The following is a 17434-nucleotide window of genomic DNA, read 5'->3' as shown; positions in this document are numbered from 1 at the left end:
GAGTGATGTTTCACGTTATGACGATATTTAAAATCTCGTTATAAATTCTTTAGTGTTCTTTTTACGATATATTATTTTAAATATATGTATGTATGTAAAGTAACAGACCGTAAAGGAGACACAGTAGGCAACTCCGAACAACATAGAAGGTTTGGAGCTTATTCCACCACGGTGCTTCCTCCAATAAGGATTGGATATATGGCAGAATTTATTTCTGATAATGCTTTTCTACGGCACCAAGCACGAGATGATTTAAGCAAACAAAGCTTATGATAATTTAGTGACGCTTGCCTCGGTTAAGATTCATAAGTCATTCACTGGTTTTGCATGCATAATATTTTACAATGTCCGAATTCCACGTCAAGTATTTTGAGAAATACAAACTGTACAGAATAGTTTTATCATAAATATTATGTATGTATGATTAAGCGAGCGAGCGTACATTGTAGATAGCTGAAGAAATTAGTATCGGAATGGTTGCGATCAATATGAAATTCAGAGTGATAATATTATTTTATTACGAGGCGCGGCGCTCTTACGGCTACGAATTCACGATCTTTTATTATTTTCCCATCAATTTATGTCGCACTTCATGTCGATATAAAAGATGCAATGGCTTGTCGAATGTGGTTATTTGTAGAGTCATTAAGACCAAAGATAATGTAAGCCGTATTATCATTGTACATTTGTACAATCCACCTGTCAAATTGTTAACGCAAACCGGGCGTTCGTTTCAGGCCGTTTTTCAGGCGGCTGGCGGCGTCGAGCCAGCTGTGTTGTTTCCTAAGTCATTGTTGCATTCATTTGATTTCAACGCCCACTACTTAAATTGCTTTTAGGTTTCTGTGTGATTAATAGAATTTATTTTTAAGTTCTCGTTGTTGATGTGACTGAATTCGAGATTGATGAATTATTTTGTTTTAATTATGTACCACATTTATTCTATATACTTTGTAGTTTTATTTAAGTCAATAGTTTTTATGTTTATAAAAAACCTATATTAATATATTTATTTAATATATGTATATATTTATGATTGTAGTACTAGATATATTATGAAAAACTCTTTATGAGAACGTATGTTTTAATCTCAAATACTCAATTATAAGTTTGAATCGTAAATATAAATTATACTTTTTTTAAGTATAGGCAACATAACTATAATTATTATGTAGAACGTACTTACAATTTACTTCCCGTAAGTTGTATATATCAAGAGCAAACCAAATATTTTCAACGATTACTGTGCTAGACATATAATTTATCGTTTTATTATACCATTTTGTTTTATATAATTTTTATTCTAGACGTAAAGCGGCAGCGACGTGAAAGTGCCATGGTTGAGATTTGTGTGATGATCAAAACATCTTTATGGTCTCATCGATTTTTAACAGCGGCGCTTCGAAACACAGAGTGACAAAATTAGTTAGAAGAGTGAAGATCTCCATTTATTATATGATAATGTCGAATTATAAATAGTTACACTGTAGAATTATAGTGATTAAGCTTATTCTTTAATTAAATGTTATAAAAGTTAATTTCAAAATATGTTTAAAATACAGCAATATTTAGATTCATTTTAATCTTGGTTAAATAACAATTTGCAATAAGCATTGTAATACTAGGAAAGCAATTGTGGAACATAAAGCTTTTCCAGCTCAAATGGTTATTCGGCGGTCTCGCTCAGAGCTGGCCGTCGATATCGATAATATCATTTTATTTCGCAATATTTATTTTGTATATTTTATGTCGGAATGGTATATAATATGTTCTTATAGTTATTTCCACACATTCTTCATCTTTCAAAACATATATAACAATGCTTATTACAATTTGCAGTTAAAAGCTTAATTACATCTTTTTTTACATTCAGTTACAGTAGAACATCCAATTTTATTGAGAATTATATTTTCCAGGATAATGAATTGGTTGAAAAAAAAAACTACTTTTGTGAATTTTATTTATAGTTTTATTTAATAAGTTGACATTTGTATCGTAAAGCCTTCACATTTCAAGCTCAAGCTTTTTTGCAATTATTTATCGTTATTGACTTTAATGGTCGCGTCGTCATATTGACAGCATGTAGGAAGTCCAGTCTGGAAAATTCTGATATCGAAGATAAGAGAATCGACAATGACGGGATCGTCGTGAGCCGCCCTACGGACGGGCGTGCGGCGGGCGGCGGCCGGACGGCAGTGCGCGGCGCGCGCGGCTCTCGGAGAGTCGGCCGCCATCGCCAGCCTCGTGAAGGCCGCAGCGCGCCACGTGCGCGTCCTGTGCGCGATTATCTGCATCTTTATTCCCTTTAAAATAGAATTTACGACCGCCTACCATACCTTGATAGGTAGGTCCGAGCGCCGGCTCCCTACCTCTGTTAAACACGCGATCGCGCGATGCAACTTTCCGTCCACGGTAGAACTGTGTGCAGAATACTAGTATAAGCTTTGTGTTGTATTTTTACGGCATCAGTTAATGGGGCGAGCCATAATATTTCAAATTATGGTACATATATTTCATTGCGTGTATTCATTCTGATTAGCGAATTTAGAAGACCTACCTACATACACGCGTTTGGTTAAGTGTTAAATAAATAAATAACAAAGAATCTTATGAGCGTTTAATTTATATTATGAGCAATAAACGTATGTGGGTTTATTACTACTGGTCATTGCCTTTTTGATTTAAACATCTTTGCATTGGCAAGAAATTACCTTTGGCTGTGTTAGGTTTTATAACAGAAGCGTTACAGGAGAATAGAGTATTAACGTACTAACAGATAATAATAGAGCAGCATTATTCGACACTTTCAACAAATGTCAAGTAAATGTAAAAAAGCAGACCTATCTCAAGACAATGGGATCGAATGTAAATATTTAAATCATTCATTCCTAATGTTTACTTAGCGAGCGACTGGTGTTCTCGCTATGTTCTTTATACACTTTACACAAAGCGGGAGTAGGTAAACAAAAAAAACCTGCAGTTTTTTTCTCTATCCTTAAATTATAATCAAACAAAAATGGGCTATACATTTCACGCTATTTTTCTTAAATTTTCTCTTGTACTTATGTACTTGTAGAGTAAATAAAGAGATTATATTGATTTTATCAATCGTTTTATTAGTCATAAGTTGATCGTTTCTGATTATTTTTTACATTAAAAGATTAAATTATTTCTATAAAATCAACTTCCTAACAAGGACTAGAAAAGATAAATTTAGAAATCTATAAATAAAATTAAGGTATACTGTATAAAACATGCTTCATTTCAATTTGTAATCGTCTAAAAATATTTGTAGGTATTGTGTGGTGTTTTGTCCTCGATGCAATTGGTAATTTATCTGTAATTGATCCTGAAACGTTTAAAGTATAACCGCATAGCATATCGAAGTAGCATCTTAAATAGTGATAAATACGTGAATATATTGAAGATCGACCTGAGACGAAGACAGCGATACATCATTTTTTTAGGTGGGTACTAAATATAAACCCATTTAATCGCGCAACGCGATCCATCTGGGATCGTGGAAAATTAAAACGTAGCTTTGACGAAGCGTCCGTCGGCTTCATCAGAACGTCATGTACGTGTCGAATAGCAGTTTACGATGTAATAAATAAAGAGTTTCGAACTCGCAGAGCTGCGCTCCGTCTGGCTAAAGACGCGTCGCCTGACAGCGCCGCTCCCGCCACGCTGGAGGCGCTACGCCGTCACTCGCGGCAGATCGCCGCGCGCCGCGTCCGCCGTGTGCAGGTGTGTCTTTCACCGCGCTGCGCCGCCCTCGTGCCAATTTCTGAACTACGACTGTTTCTACATTTTGATCATTTTGTTTCAGTTCACTGAGCGAGCAAGAGATGGCGCTCGCGGTGATGGTGCTGGTAAGTATTCGACCTGACTCCACCCTCCCTCTTAATGTATTTGAGCTAAATATATCCGACCACATTGTATCTCGGCGAATAGGCGCGCGCGCTGTACACCGCCTGCGAGAAGCATAGTGGTAGCGGCGGCTGCGCTCGCGGGCGCGGCCGCCGTTCATTGTCGATTTGTGTGTCCAGAGAGCGGTGGTTCCGAGATGTCCGGCGGCAGTGGTGGCGCGGGCGACGGTGAAAGGCGGCCCTCCACCTGTCGCGTTGAGCTGGGCGCGTTGCTGGCGCCTGAGCCTCGTCCGCTCGACAACAAGGTTAAGGTATGAATATATCGATTTTCATTCCAATAATATTAAAAAAAGTGAGTTAAAACCCATTCGCAAACAGCATATAGCTAAAGCACTCGAGAATATTTAACGTAGATAAATATGCCTAAGCATTTACCATAATATTTATCATTTTTGTGATGAAACTATTGTTGTTTACTTTTGCATAGGACGGGAAAACCACCCTTTATGCCAATCGGCTTGCAAACGGTGTAAATGTAAAAGTCAACGATTATTCGCATAATTCGCGGCATGTACACAATGTGAGGTGACGTGGAGGAGCGGCCGCCCACCCTCGCCCTGCGCGACCCATTTGCATAATGAGTATATCGGCTCTCGAAGCCTTCGACACTTCGACAGCGACCCTACGACATTTCACCGTTAACAGCTGACCTACTTCACTTTTATCGTCTTCCATCGCATGCCGATTGGTGAACATTTGGCAATTGAGGAATAGCTAAAACTTTACAAAAATACTGTAACTGTGCAACGAAGTCGTGTAAACTCAAGTTCAATTTTAATAGTTCTTTAGCAAATTGCATCTCACGTTTAGATGTATATAAGCGTTGATGTTAAGCGATAAATTATGGAACTCTGAGCTTTGCAAGCAGCTGGAATGTAGTTATTTTCGTAATATAAATAAGAAAAAATAACTACACGCGTAGTTCATTACTGCTAAGTGTTGAAAATCTTCTTACATCTATATAGGACATAGGATCTGGTATTTTTTTATTTTAAAATACATATTAAACGAAGATAAATATTTGTTAAAAGTTATTTGCTATTAATGTACTCCCATAACACTGAAAGCAAAAAGTTCGCTGAAACTAATAATTTTTTGAGATTAAATTAATAAATAATAGTTTTCCATGACGATTCAGTTATTAACATTAACATACGTGTTCTTGGTACAAAATGTATATACTGCATAATAAATTCCTGAATTCCTGGATGAATCAATAAAAACAATGACCTCCGTATTCATTGTCAACGTAAATTAATTATCGGTTAATTTGGTTAACTCTATGTCGACAGCGGCACAGCATACATGGTATGACAGAGGAAGAAAATGTGGTCCGCCCACATCAAGAGATGGCTGTTCTGTCTCTCGAGGAGAAGAAATATCTGCTCGGAGTAGAGCGGGGTGACGTTGCGGGAACTCGACGGGTACTGCAGCGGGCGCGTGACACCGGTCACATCAACGTAGATTGTGTGGACCCTCTCGGAAGAAGCGCACTGCTTATGGCCATTGACAACGAAAACCTGGAGATGGTTGAGCTGTTGCTTGAATTTGGTGTGGAGACGCGAGATGCATTGTTGCACGCAATATCTGAGGAGTTTGTGGAGGCGGTGGAAGCACTTTTGGACCATGAAGAACGAACGCGTAAGCCAGGCGAATTGCACGTAAGTGTCCTTCTATTTGGGTAAATATCTGGTCAAAACCTCACAACCTAATTTTTGTTTAAAAATAAACCAATACTACTATTACAACTTATGAAGGGTATGTTTTGTTTCGTCAAAACAGAGTAGCTATGAGTTGAGAAATCGCTTGCTACGACAATTTACGACAGTACGAGTACTATAATTATATAAACAGACAAAATGATATATGTATTACATATGAAATTGGCGTTTTGTACGGGAGGAATAAAAAGTCTTTTTTTTTTTAATGTATTTAAATAATGGGTGTATGTAAAATGTATTTAAAAAACCATGGGGGCGAGAATCAATAAACTCTTTGAAGGCGGTTTGGACTGCCGCATCGGAGTTGAATTTTTTTCCTTGTAAGAAGTTGTCTAAATTTCGGAAAAAATGGTAATCTGTTGGAGTAAGGTCCGGGGAGTACGGTGGATGTCGCAGACATTACAATTGTAGCTCATCTAACTTAGTGGTTATTTTTTGTGCAGTGTGTGGTCTTGCATTGTCGTGAAGCGGCAGTGGCCTAGAGTGATTGACCAATCTCGGTTGTTTAGCAACTAGTTCTTCTTTCATGGTTTGCAGTTGCTGACAATAAATATCTGACGTAATCGTTTGGTCACATTTTAGAAAGCTGTAGTAACTTTTTCTGAATTAATTTTCGTTTAGGGCAGGATTTAGCTGGATCTCCAGGGTTCAGCCATTGCGACGAGCGCCTCCGACTATCGTACAGTATCTACTTTTCATCACAAGTAATGATTCGGTTTAAAATTCCGTCATTATTTTGTCGGTTTAGCAAAGTAACGCAACAGTCGACAGGTGTTGGCAAGTTCGAGCACTGGTGCCACGGTAGAATTCGTTCTCGTAAATATACCGATATATCATGTTTTCCATTGCGCGGTAACAAGCGACGCTAAAGAAAAAAATAATAAGGAAAAAAACAAATGACGTACATTTGAGTTTTGAAAACAACTGTTTTCAAAACTGAAAATACCATCTAAATGAATTTACAAATTTTAATTTGGAATTCTCAATCAAAGAGGAGATTTTTTAGAACAAAGTGGTCAGTACGACAAAACGCTAATTTCATATATAATATACGTATATTATAATAATTTTCTCCGTTTAAAACAATATATTTGGTAGGTACCTTTGAGAAACAGACGCGCATATGATATAAGCAGTGCCTGTAAGAACATTTACGACAAATATAACTGTTAAAGGACTAAACATGCTAGAGAAACGTTTGTGGAAATAAACTGGTGTATCGTTTAAGAAAAGGCTTGTGCTATGAAATTATTAGAAGAATAAGATAATTAATTTTTAAAGAATTATATTATGCCTTGATTTCGATTACATTTTTTTCCCGATATTTCCCGTGCTTTTTATATTTTTTTTAATCACAGTGGCATACAATATAGTAGTGCGACGCAAATTTACTTTACAAATTGTACAAAGTTATAGAAATGTGTAAGTAATTAGATCATATTAAATAATCTATATATATAAAAATGAATTGCTGTTCGTTAGTCTCGCTAAAACTCGAGATCTGCTGGACCGATTTGGCTAATTTTGGTCTTGAATTATTTGTGGAAGTCCAGGGAAGGTTTAGAAGGTGAGTAAGTATGATAATAATGCTAGGAATTTAATAAAAACAGCTTTGTTTTTCCTTAGAAATAGGGATGGTCGATTATCATTGATTTTCGATGATCCTCGATGTTAGACAATAAAACATAGATGTTTTAAAATTGATTTTGGTTTATTTAAAACATCGTTACATCTATTTCTCAAATTTAATAATTTCCTCCCTTTAGGACAACGTAAAGTTTACAAAAAAACACCGATGTCATCAATTAACATCGATGTTTAGTGCGTTTAGTTTATGTCATTATCGACGCCATAATCATATTTTTGCAACATGGTAACTAACAAACCAACAAACAAATAGATCGAACCTTTACTGTCGATTGATTTCTCTTATGACAAAGAGTGCATTCTGCATCCTTCTATCCCCCTATATATTATTATACTCTTTGCTTCTATCTTTGTGAGTGACGGTTACTACTACGTGCGCGAGAACTTTTTTTTACTTCGGTGATCCTTTGCGATGTGCTCTTTTTTAACTTTTGTGATAATGACACTTTACCGCAAAGTGCGCGAGAATTTTTCTTACTTTGTTTACGATGCTGAGGAGAACATGAGCTGACTTAGGTCGTCGCAGTCAATCAAATATGCGAAGAGCTACTTCACGTGTTAACCGTACTAATGACCAGAAAGAAACAGATCGAGAAAATAGTCGTATAAAATTAAATGTTAGTAACATAATGAAATTTAAACATATCGCAGACTCAGTGCTCCTGTGATTTTAAAACGATCCTGCATTCCACTGTGATCCAGCAATAGATTATTGTGCCGAAAAATCGGTAAAAATTGGGGAACATTAATTGGTAAATATTGTAAGATATTACAATACAGTGGTGAATCTGCTGGATTATGTTGTGCTGGAGGCAAAGTAAAATTGCCACAATTGGTCGCACCACCAGATCCCTTACGCTCTTTAGTTTCTGGAATGAGAAATGATTCTAAACTCTTCTTGGCCAACATTCAAAAATATAACAGCAGTTTCCCGATGACATCATGCCCACTTTCAAGGTATTATGCTATAATAGTTTTATATAATATTCAAGTTGGAATTGTATTGGAATATGTATTAGAAATAATTATATACAAATCTTTAAAAAATACCGATACAAGGACAAGTTTATCACTTTTTGGGGGCGCTATTACCACTACCAGATGCAGATCATCTATTTTTACAAATTTATTTTATGGGCAATTCAGATGCGGAAGTTGGTAAGCGTTGTGCTCACAATCTAACAGTGAAGAGGACCATTGTTCATGAATTACAAAATTTTCTTCATCGGAACAACAATTTAGTAAACATGTTCAAAAAAGCATTGGATCGAATGCCATCCGAAAGCCATAATATTGTCGTTCGAGCTGACAAAACACCTGCCGATGAGCCGATGCCGATGAGGCCGATGACACACAAGGAGGTTTAATTCGCTCACCATTGACGAAATGGATGATGTCATTGTAGGAGAAAATTTACAATCTAGAGATATTGTGCTTCATCGTCGGAATAATGATTTGAAACATGTATCTGAAACACACAGGACTTATGATGTGTTACAATCTCCTTTGATCGTCTGGCAGGGTGACGATGGGTACCATTTTAATATAAAAATGGTTACACAAGTAACAGGCGCTGATGCCAAACAGGTGCATCCAAAAAGTTATTGCTATGAATTTATATTCATAAAGACTCATGATCCGTGAAGGTGAAGTAAATCTTATTATTATCATATTCTGAGGTGCTTTTCCATCAGTTTGCAGTTGACATGCATGTCAATTGAGACTGAACGATTGACATACATCCGATTGAACCAAAGACAGCTTCGATCTGAAAAATACATTAATTATAAATGCTATGAAAGAGTTGACCCAAAATTGCATGCAGTAGTTACCAAAACACATGATACCCATGTATCTATAGAGTTTTCAACTGTATGGTCGACGGCAAGTGTTCCAAGCGATTCCCATCACGGGAAATAATGGATACTCATTGTATCGTCGGCGATCAGTTGCGGACAATGGTCGATTGGAAGTTGTGAGGGTAAAAGGACAAAATGTTGATGTAGACAATCGTTGGATTGTGCCATACTCGCCAATATTGTCCAAAGCTTTTGAAACTCACATTAATGTAGAACATTGTAACTCTGTGAAGTCTAAAGTACATATGTAATGTTAGCAAAGGTAGCGATATGGCCGTCTTCGCTATAACCGATGCAAATTATGAAGTATCACAGTACCAGATGGGTCGCTATGTTAGTAGAAACGAAGCAATTTGGCGTATCTTTTCATTTGTGATCCATGAAAGACAAATACAGTAGCCCAAAAATAAAATATAAAAATAAATTATCGATTATGGCAGTACGAAGTCTGCCGGGTCAGCTAGTAAAGATATAAATAGGTAACTACTAGAAAGTCGTATAAAACAATAGGTTCAATAGAATGGATACTTTTATCAAAAAAATCCTTATAGTACAACCATATGTACCTTCGATGCCTAACCCGAGATAGATGATGATGATGACTGTGACGATGTAATATTTGTATAATATATTTCAGAGTTGGGAGGCACTTCCACCCGAGACGGCAACGTTCACATCTGATATAACTCCGCTAATCCTAGCTGCGCACCGTGATAGCTACGAGATCATCAAGCTTCTGTTGGACCGCGGTGCGGCGCTGCCCGTTCCGCACGACGTGCGCTGCGGCTGCGACGAGTGCGTGTGCTCGCGTCGAGAGGACTCACTGCGTCATTCACGTTCGAGAATCAACGCATACCGCGCGCTCGCCTCTCCATCGCTTATCGCTCTTTCATCGAAGGACCCGATCCTGACGGCTTTCGAACTGTCATGGGAGTTGCGACGTCTTTCGGCCTTAGAACACGAGTTTAAAACGGAGTACCAGGAACTACGCATTCAATGTCAGGAATTTGCTACCGCGCTGCTTGATCACACGCGCACTTCGCATGAGTTGCAAGTGCTGCTCAACCACGAGACAGGCTCACCTCAGGCACCACTCACTGAGCCCGGGGCACCCGAGCGGATGAGATTGTCTCGTCTAAAACTTGCCATTAAGCTGCGTCAGAAAAAGGTAAATTTTAGAATATTAAAAGCTTTCCTATGCACTGCGATAATCCCAAAAAAAATGGGACTAAGAGCAAACACTAATGACGATTATAGATCGATGAATATTGTTGCAGTTCGTAGCTCATCCAAACGTTCAGCAACTGTTGGCTTCTATCTGGTACGAGAGTGTTCCGGGATTTCGTCGCAAGAACATGCTACTTCAGGCGGCGGAGATGGTGCGGATCGGTGCCATGTTCCCGTTGTACTCTCTGGCTTACATCGCAGCACCCCATTCAACAGCTGGAAGAACACTGCGGAAGCCCTTCATTAAATTCTTGTGCCACTCGGCTAGCTACTTTATGTTTCTCTGTAAGTATATTAGAATTTTATTTAAGTATTTGCAGTTTTTTCACCTCGATTAATCTATACGTACATTATTCACAATGGATCTCGCGAATGTGATTTCGGTCAAGATGAACCGAGACACGATCGTTACGATCACGATGATACGATCGGGAGCACGAGATTTAAAATTGAAAGTGATCGTTCATCCGTAGTCTTGTTGATCCTGGCGTCGCAGCGCATCGAGACTGCGGCGAGTGGTATGCTGTGGGGCGCACCTCACGGAGCTCCCCTGTCTCGTCGTGGGGCACCGCCCTCGCTAGTGGAGTGGCTTATTCTGGCCTGGGTCAGCGGTAGGTTGACTTTTCGCATTTTTGATTTTTGAAATTTTTGAAAAGTACGCAATACAGTAAAAGAGACGCCTTTGCTCTTAGTGTTCTCACGCAGATCCTACAAAATTTCTCTGAATATTTAGTTAAAGTACCAAAAGAGTTTATTATATGCTTTATCTTAGAATATGACATTATTGTTACAAGGTTTGATCTGGAGCGAGGTAAAGCAACTCTGGGACATGGGGCTTCGCGAGTATGTACATGACATGTGGAACGTAATCGATTTCGTGACTAACTCGTTATACGTCGCCACGGTCGCGCTGCGTGTGGTTTCGCACTTTCAGGTAAACTTATAACATATGTTATTCGTTAAAATTAATTCTTAATCAGTTCCTTCGACTTCGTATTTTCGACGTTGCTGATTATCTTTAGTTATAATGCGAACGAGAAGTTTCATTAGATTAAACACAAACTATTTAGGTGAATAATGAAAAATGAATACAATTTCTATTCTCGCAGGTAAATACCTATTTACCTTTCATGTTTGCGCACACACTCGTGAACTATATATAATATGTCCTGCAATGTGAGCTATACTTTTTTTTTTGGTTACAGGTTCGTCGAGAAATGGGGATGGGACTTCAATGGAACCAACCAAGAGAGAAGTGGGACGCTTGGGATCCAATGCTACTTTCTGAGGGTCTCTTTTCTGCCGCTAATATTTTTAGCAGTTTGAAGCTCGTATATATCTTTAGCGTCAATCCACACTTGGGACCGCTGCAGGTGTCTCTAAGCCGCATGGTTTTAGACATACTAAAGTTCTTTGTGCTAGACATACTCGTCATATTTGCTTTTTCTTGCGGTGAGTAAATATGGTTAATTAACGAAGTATACATATTTCATAGATCTAAAGTAATTTAACGTAAACAGTGATATTTGCTTTATATTTTTTCAATATTTATAATAATACATGTTATTATATATTTAATTTTTATATATTAAAAAAAAAGGTCTCAACCAGCTGTTATGGTATTACGCCGATATGGAAAAGAAAAAATGTAATTCTGGAGCTTCCCTCACCGCCGCCAACGGCACGCTACCAGATCCCGACGCTTGCATCGTCTGGCGACGCTTTGCAAAGTATGCCCTATTTCATGTACTCGTATATAAACATTCATGTTGCTATGCATAAACAAATCGATGTTTACTATTAAAGTTCTGTTTGTCTTCAAGTCTCTTCGAAACAATGCAGACTTTGTTCTGGGCGGCTTTCGGACTCGTGGACCTGGATTCCTTTGAACTTGATGGCATCAAGATCTTTACTCGCTTTTGGGGAATGCTTATGTTCGGCACTTATGCTGTCATTAATGTCATCGTGCTGCTCAATCTACTCATAGCTATGATGAACCACTCTTACCAACTTATATCAGTAAGTATTCTGTGTATGAAGTTAAGTACTTCAAACAAATGCAATAAATTATATAAATGGCATTTTTTCTTTTATTGGTTTGTTGGTATAAATATGTAATAATAAAATAATAAAAAAATAACTATCGCATTACTTAATTATGTTATTATGCCAAATTCACTGAACCAATATAAATGTGCTATTCATGATATTTTAAAAAAAATATGATTACCATGAATGTTATGTAATGTCCTTATAAGCTGAATTTTTGGAAATTGTCGTTGTCAGTTCGAGAGCGATTATTTTAAATCAATAATAACTGGATGGATGGAATCTACCACTCATAGGAACGGGCAGATGTAGAGTGGAAGTTCGCGCGCAGCAAGCTGTGGATCAGCTACTTCGAGGAAGGTGGCACAGCGCCACCGCCCTTCAACGTGGTGCCGTCGCCCAAATCTGCTCTGTTTGCGTGGCGCTGGTTGCAGCGACGGCTGTGCGGACACGCACGCGCCAAGCGCGAACACATGCGCACCATCCGGGTGAGCTGGGCACTGCGATCAGCTATATATTTTTCACTTACGTTTACGTTATAAGTTACGCTTACTTTTCAGAGGAAAGCGAAACAGGCGAACGAGCGTGACTTCCGATACCAGGTGCGTTATCGCCTTGGAGAGTTATCTCTGAATAATTTAATTGTTATTGTTTTTCATTAACACAGTCGACCGAGCTTTGGTTCGATATATATTTTATAAATGTATGTGATGTGTGTGAAAAATCTCAAATGAAAAAACTGTGCCGTAGGCGATAATGCGCAACCTGGTGCGTCGCTATGTGACGGTGCAGCAGAGGCGCGCGGAGTGCGGCGGCGTCACAGAGGATGACGTTAACGAGATCAAGCAGGATGTAAGCGCCTTCCGTTGCGAGCTAGTTGAGATTCTGCGCAACTCTGGCATGAACACCTCCACCGCCAACGCCGGAGCTCCCGGTAATTCCTGAACACAACTACGATCGTATTTGCATGTTACTATGAGTTTTACCACAAAGTTCAGGATTTACCAAGGATTAGACGTCGAGTAAGATCTATTTGGTTATGGTAATAAAATTCTATACAAAGCATAAACGTTCGTTCGCGGAATTTAATGATTAGGATACATGTAATCTTTGTTTTCTTAGAAATAGACTTCATACTCTTTAGGTAACTCATTGACACAAAAATTGAAGCTAACGATCAGTCCTATCAGGTGGAGGCGGCGGCAAGAAGAATCGTCAGAAGGAGCGACGTCTGATGAAGGGCTTCAACATCGCGCCGGGCGGGTCGCTAGCACCCGTGGACGAATTCCTGGCATCACTGCACCACGAGCACGGTGGCGCACACGGTGCAGCGCACCACGCCTCACTCTCGGCGCTGCTGGGCGGCCGCTTGCGCGCTAGTCAGTCCAGCCTGTCGGACGGCGGCAGCGGCGCGCTCGGGCCGCGCCGCAAGCCCACTTCGCACAAGCGGCGCTGGGGCACCATCATCGAGGCCGCGCGTGCCGCCCGCGTCTCTAAGCTCATCGGCCGCTCGCGCTCCGAGGACTCCGTCTGCGACCATGCACGTCCGTCGCCGAGGTATTACTCTTCTCTAGCACTATGCTATCCAACGTAATTCGTTCACTATTATTAAAATAACATATTACACGAAAAACTATCTTGAAGTTTTTTCTGATCCCTTTGTCTCAATCGCAGCGGTAGCGAACGATCGGATTCTGGAAGTGACTCACAGCGTAGTCCCGAACGAGTCACGCGTAGTGGACCGCTGCATCCATTGTCGGCACTAGCGGCTCTCAAACGAAAGCGAAAAAAATTTTCGGACTCGCGCCGTGCTGCGGAAGGAGCTCGCTCCTCAGCCGGGGTGGCGGAGGCACTGCAGCGTGCCAGCTCCGTTCCTGCACGGGCTCCACCCGTTGCTCCGATACGTGCCACTCGTCCACCACCTCCTTCCATTTCACCCTCTACCACCGCCGAAAGTGTGCCTGGCAAAGGTGGTAGTCGAGAACCGTTGTTGGCAAGCCTCGACGATGACGCACATAAGGTACAGTATTTGAGAACAATATATAATAATGTGCATCGGCTAACACAGTATTTACAAACATGGACCATGTATCGAGACACTATATAATGTACAGTAGTACCGTAGAGTTAAAAGGAAAATGCAAAACAATAGCATAATTTGGAATGAATTATATAATAAATATATAATCCGAATCTAAATCATTCGATGGCTGACACAACCATTGGCTATGGAAGTCAACACCTTAATGGTGTAATCATTTATTGTAGAAACTTCAGTCCTGATGCTGTTTCCCGTGCCATATGAAATTTAGTTTGGTTGTTATAGACTAAATTTCTAAGAAGTTGGTCTAGATTTTTATGAAGTCCGATTTCTTTACTGTTTTGCGGATAGCTTTTTGTTAGGAATATAATAATTATTAAAAAGTAGTACTGTCTAAATATCCATTGTCTTTGATTAGTATTCTGTAATAATAATTAACGTAAAAAGTAGTTAAACAAGACAATAAGTCAATTGTGACAACCAAACACACATTTAACGTTAGCAGGAGACATGCGGGCAGTGCGGGTATGCGGCCGCAGCCGAGGCGCCGCCCGCGAGTGAGGACGCGGACGCGGACGACGCGTGCGGACGCTGCGCGTCGCTGGCGCGCCTGGCAGGCGTCACGCCGCTGCACGGACACGCGCCGCACCACTCAGCCGGCTGGCTCTAGCGAGTCCGACTGCATCGTCGATGAGGACGCGGTGGAAGATAGAATGACCGATGACAAAAAAATCATAACTCGTATATTTTAATGAGCGTCTTTATACTATATGTAGATCATTGAAGTTGTGAAGATAGCGCCATGAAATAATTATTTTAAAATTGGTATTGATAATCATGATGATTCGGTTAAAATAAACATTCGTTCGCAACTGCATTCAAATATGCACGCTAGTAGTCGTCAATCATACGAATATTCATCAAAAAACTACGTACATATGAGTTAGGAATTAGGTAGTTTAGTAGATATTTTCCTATAATTATAATAGTTATCTAGTTAAAAATTGTGACTATTTATCGAACACCAATTAGTTAAGTAGATGCAATCTAAGATTACTAATAGTTTTGTGATAAGGCCTAACTATTTTATATACCTACGACTTATAATATGTATACTTAAAATATATTATTAATCAAATAGATATAGGTACCTAAATATTAAATATACGATACTGTAATGTGTTCCAGAATGTTTTCCAGTTATTAGTTACTTGGTCCGCACCCACGGAGATATAATAGTAATATTTAGGACTAAGGTCGAACAAGAAGAAACAGGGATTTTATGTGAAACATGTTGTCCAATTTACTGAAACTGCATTATATTTTCTGTTCATAATAAATTCCTATGAGCTTCGTGCACATTGATTCGTATGAAATCGCCGAGGGCTTGCTGTGACATATTTCACTGCATCTCTATGTTTAGAGAACTCAGATTTAGCCATCACCATTTACAAAGTTGTTCAAAATTGAGGTGAATGCTTTAAAATTCGACCTACCTCAATTAAAGTGACCGATATTGGCTAGTTATGTGCACTCTGCATGCACTAAGAACGTAACGACATTAGAAGCAATAGGTGCCCGAAACTAGGTTTAACGAACACTCGCATTTAATCGAAACATTTTGAAGTATTTTATAAATAGAATACTTAAAAGTAATGCTAGTGGGTAGTTTAGTTGAAATAGTTTGATCTTTGGAGTACTTAACAACAGCTGCTAAGTTCATATATAATATCCAATATGTGTTTAAAATATTCGTATTACTTATTTCTTGTATTTCATAAAGCGGTAACGCACAGTAAGAAAATCGGATTATTTTTCTTTTTTTAGAATTCTAAAATGATCTTACGGAAATTGATCCTTATCTAGGTCATTTTTAATTTAACACATGGTGCGCTGCTGTACATTTAGTGTTTTCCGTGTCGAAGCTCTAGAGTGCTACTCTTCGACATTAGTCGACCTTGGCGCCATCTGTAGAATCGGGCTCTTTAAAAGATTTCCGACATTAGTTAGACAGCAGGTGGTAATTATTTTTAAATTTACAATGATGTGATGTGATATAAAAATTCTTATGTTTACTTATAAAAATATCTAATGATAAGCAGTACGATGCAAAAGGCATCATTATTTAAAATATTATTAGATTTTTATTGAATATTGTATCAGATATCTATCTATGAATAAAACACACATCCATTTAAGCCGAGTTCTTCAATTACTTTAGTAATATACTGAGAAAAACACGCTGTTGTTAGATATACCAGCTCATAGGTACTAATACACAATACTTAGTAGTGTTAGAACGAAAGGGCTATCAACGATGCATGCGTGCTGTTGTATGAGACTGCGCACCTCTCGCCTCCCCCAGTCGATTTATTTAAAAATTCTGTCATGAATAACTACCCTCGTTTCATACAATTATGAAAATTTGTAATTTATTTTGTAGCAATCGTGTAGTAACGTTTACAACTTATCGAGCTCAAAGATTACAAAGAAGTTATGTTAGGTTTATTGATAGCCCGTTAGTTTTTATGGATGCGGAGGTGCGTCTGTTTGGTGCGTTTATAATTTACGTAATTATTGTTGGGTATGTGTACTTGTATCTCGAGTAGTATCACCGGAGGCCTTCACACGTGTTTAGTTGTTTGCGGTGCGAAACACGCGCAGCTACATAAACGGTTTATATTTTATAAAGAGTTGTTGTTTATTTATACATTATATTTGTATATAACGGTGCGAAGTTTAATAAATTAAGCACTAAACGCTTTGTTGTTTTATTTTAAAAAATCTAGGACTACGTTAATATATACGCTACAGGTATAAATAGACCAAGTAAACGTACTACATAGTTATCTTCTATATATTTACTTTAAAAGTTCCATATTAATCGCATTATTGGTTTTGCATGAATCCGAAAGAAAAAAACAAGCAGTATAGTGCTAGGTATGCTGTATTAATAGCACC

General features: G+C 38.7%; 1 protein-coding gene across 1 annotated transcript; it reads left to right on the top strand.

Moving 5' to 3' along the window:
• Nucleotides 1–3639: 3639 nt before the first annotated feature.
• LOC125077814 (transient receptor potential-gamma protein-like) lies at nucleotides 3640–16800 on the top strand. Its single transcript, XM_047689886.1, has 17 exons — nucleotides 3640–3747; nucleotides 3830–3872; nucleotides 4050–4180; nucleotides 5222–5590; nucleotides 9794–10324; nucleotides 10434–10668; nucleotides 10857–10994; nucleotides 11178–11317; nucleotides 11589–11835; nucleotides 11984–12113; nucleotides 12207–12402; nucleotides 12729–12920; nucleotides 12993–13034; nucleotides 13183–13366; nucleotides 13623–13989; nucleotides 14107–14452; nucleotides 14976–16800. The coding sequence occupies exons 3-17, from the start codon at nucleotides 4067–4069 to the stop codon at nucleotides 15141–15143; spliced, it is 3399 nt and encodes a 1132-aa protein (XP_047545842.1). The 5' UTR covers nucleotides 3640–3747; nucleotides 3830–3872; nucleotides 4050–4066; the 3' UTR covers nucleotides 15144–16800.
• The last annotated feature ends 634 nt before the right edge of the window (nucleotides 16801–17434 follow it).

Source organism: Vanessa atalanta, chromosome 4 (genome assembly GCF_905147765.1).
Source record: "Vanessa atalanta chromosome 4, ilVanAtal1.2, whole genome shotgun sequence".
Lineage (NCBI taxonomy): Eukaryota > Metazoa > Arthropoda > Insecta > Lepidoptera > Nymphalidae > Vanessa > Vanessa atalanta.
The sequence above is the reverse complement of the archived record's forward strand: the minus strand, read 5'-3'. Positions and strand labels throughout refer to the sequence as shown.

Bases quoted from the DNA above. Each gene is read 5' to 3' on its own strand.
- LOC125077814 (XM_047689886.1), top strand. From the start codon at position 4,067: ATGTCCGGCGGCAGTGGTGGCGCGGGCGACGGTGAAAGGCGGCCCTCC. The intron at 10,669-10,856 runs GTAAGTATATTA...GTTCATCCGTAG, and splicing joins TAGCTACTTTATGTTTCTCT to TCTTGTTGATCCTGGCGTCG. The intron at 12,114-12,206 runs GTATGCCCTATT...TTTGTCTTCAAG, and splicing joins GTCTGGCGACGCTTTGCAAA to TCTCTTCGAAACAATGCAGA.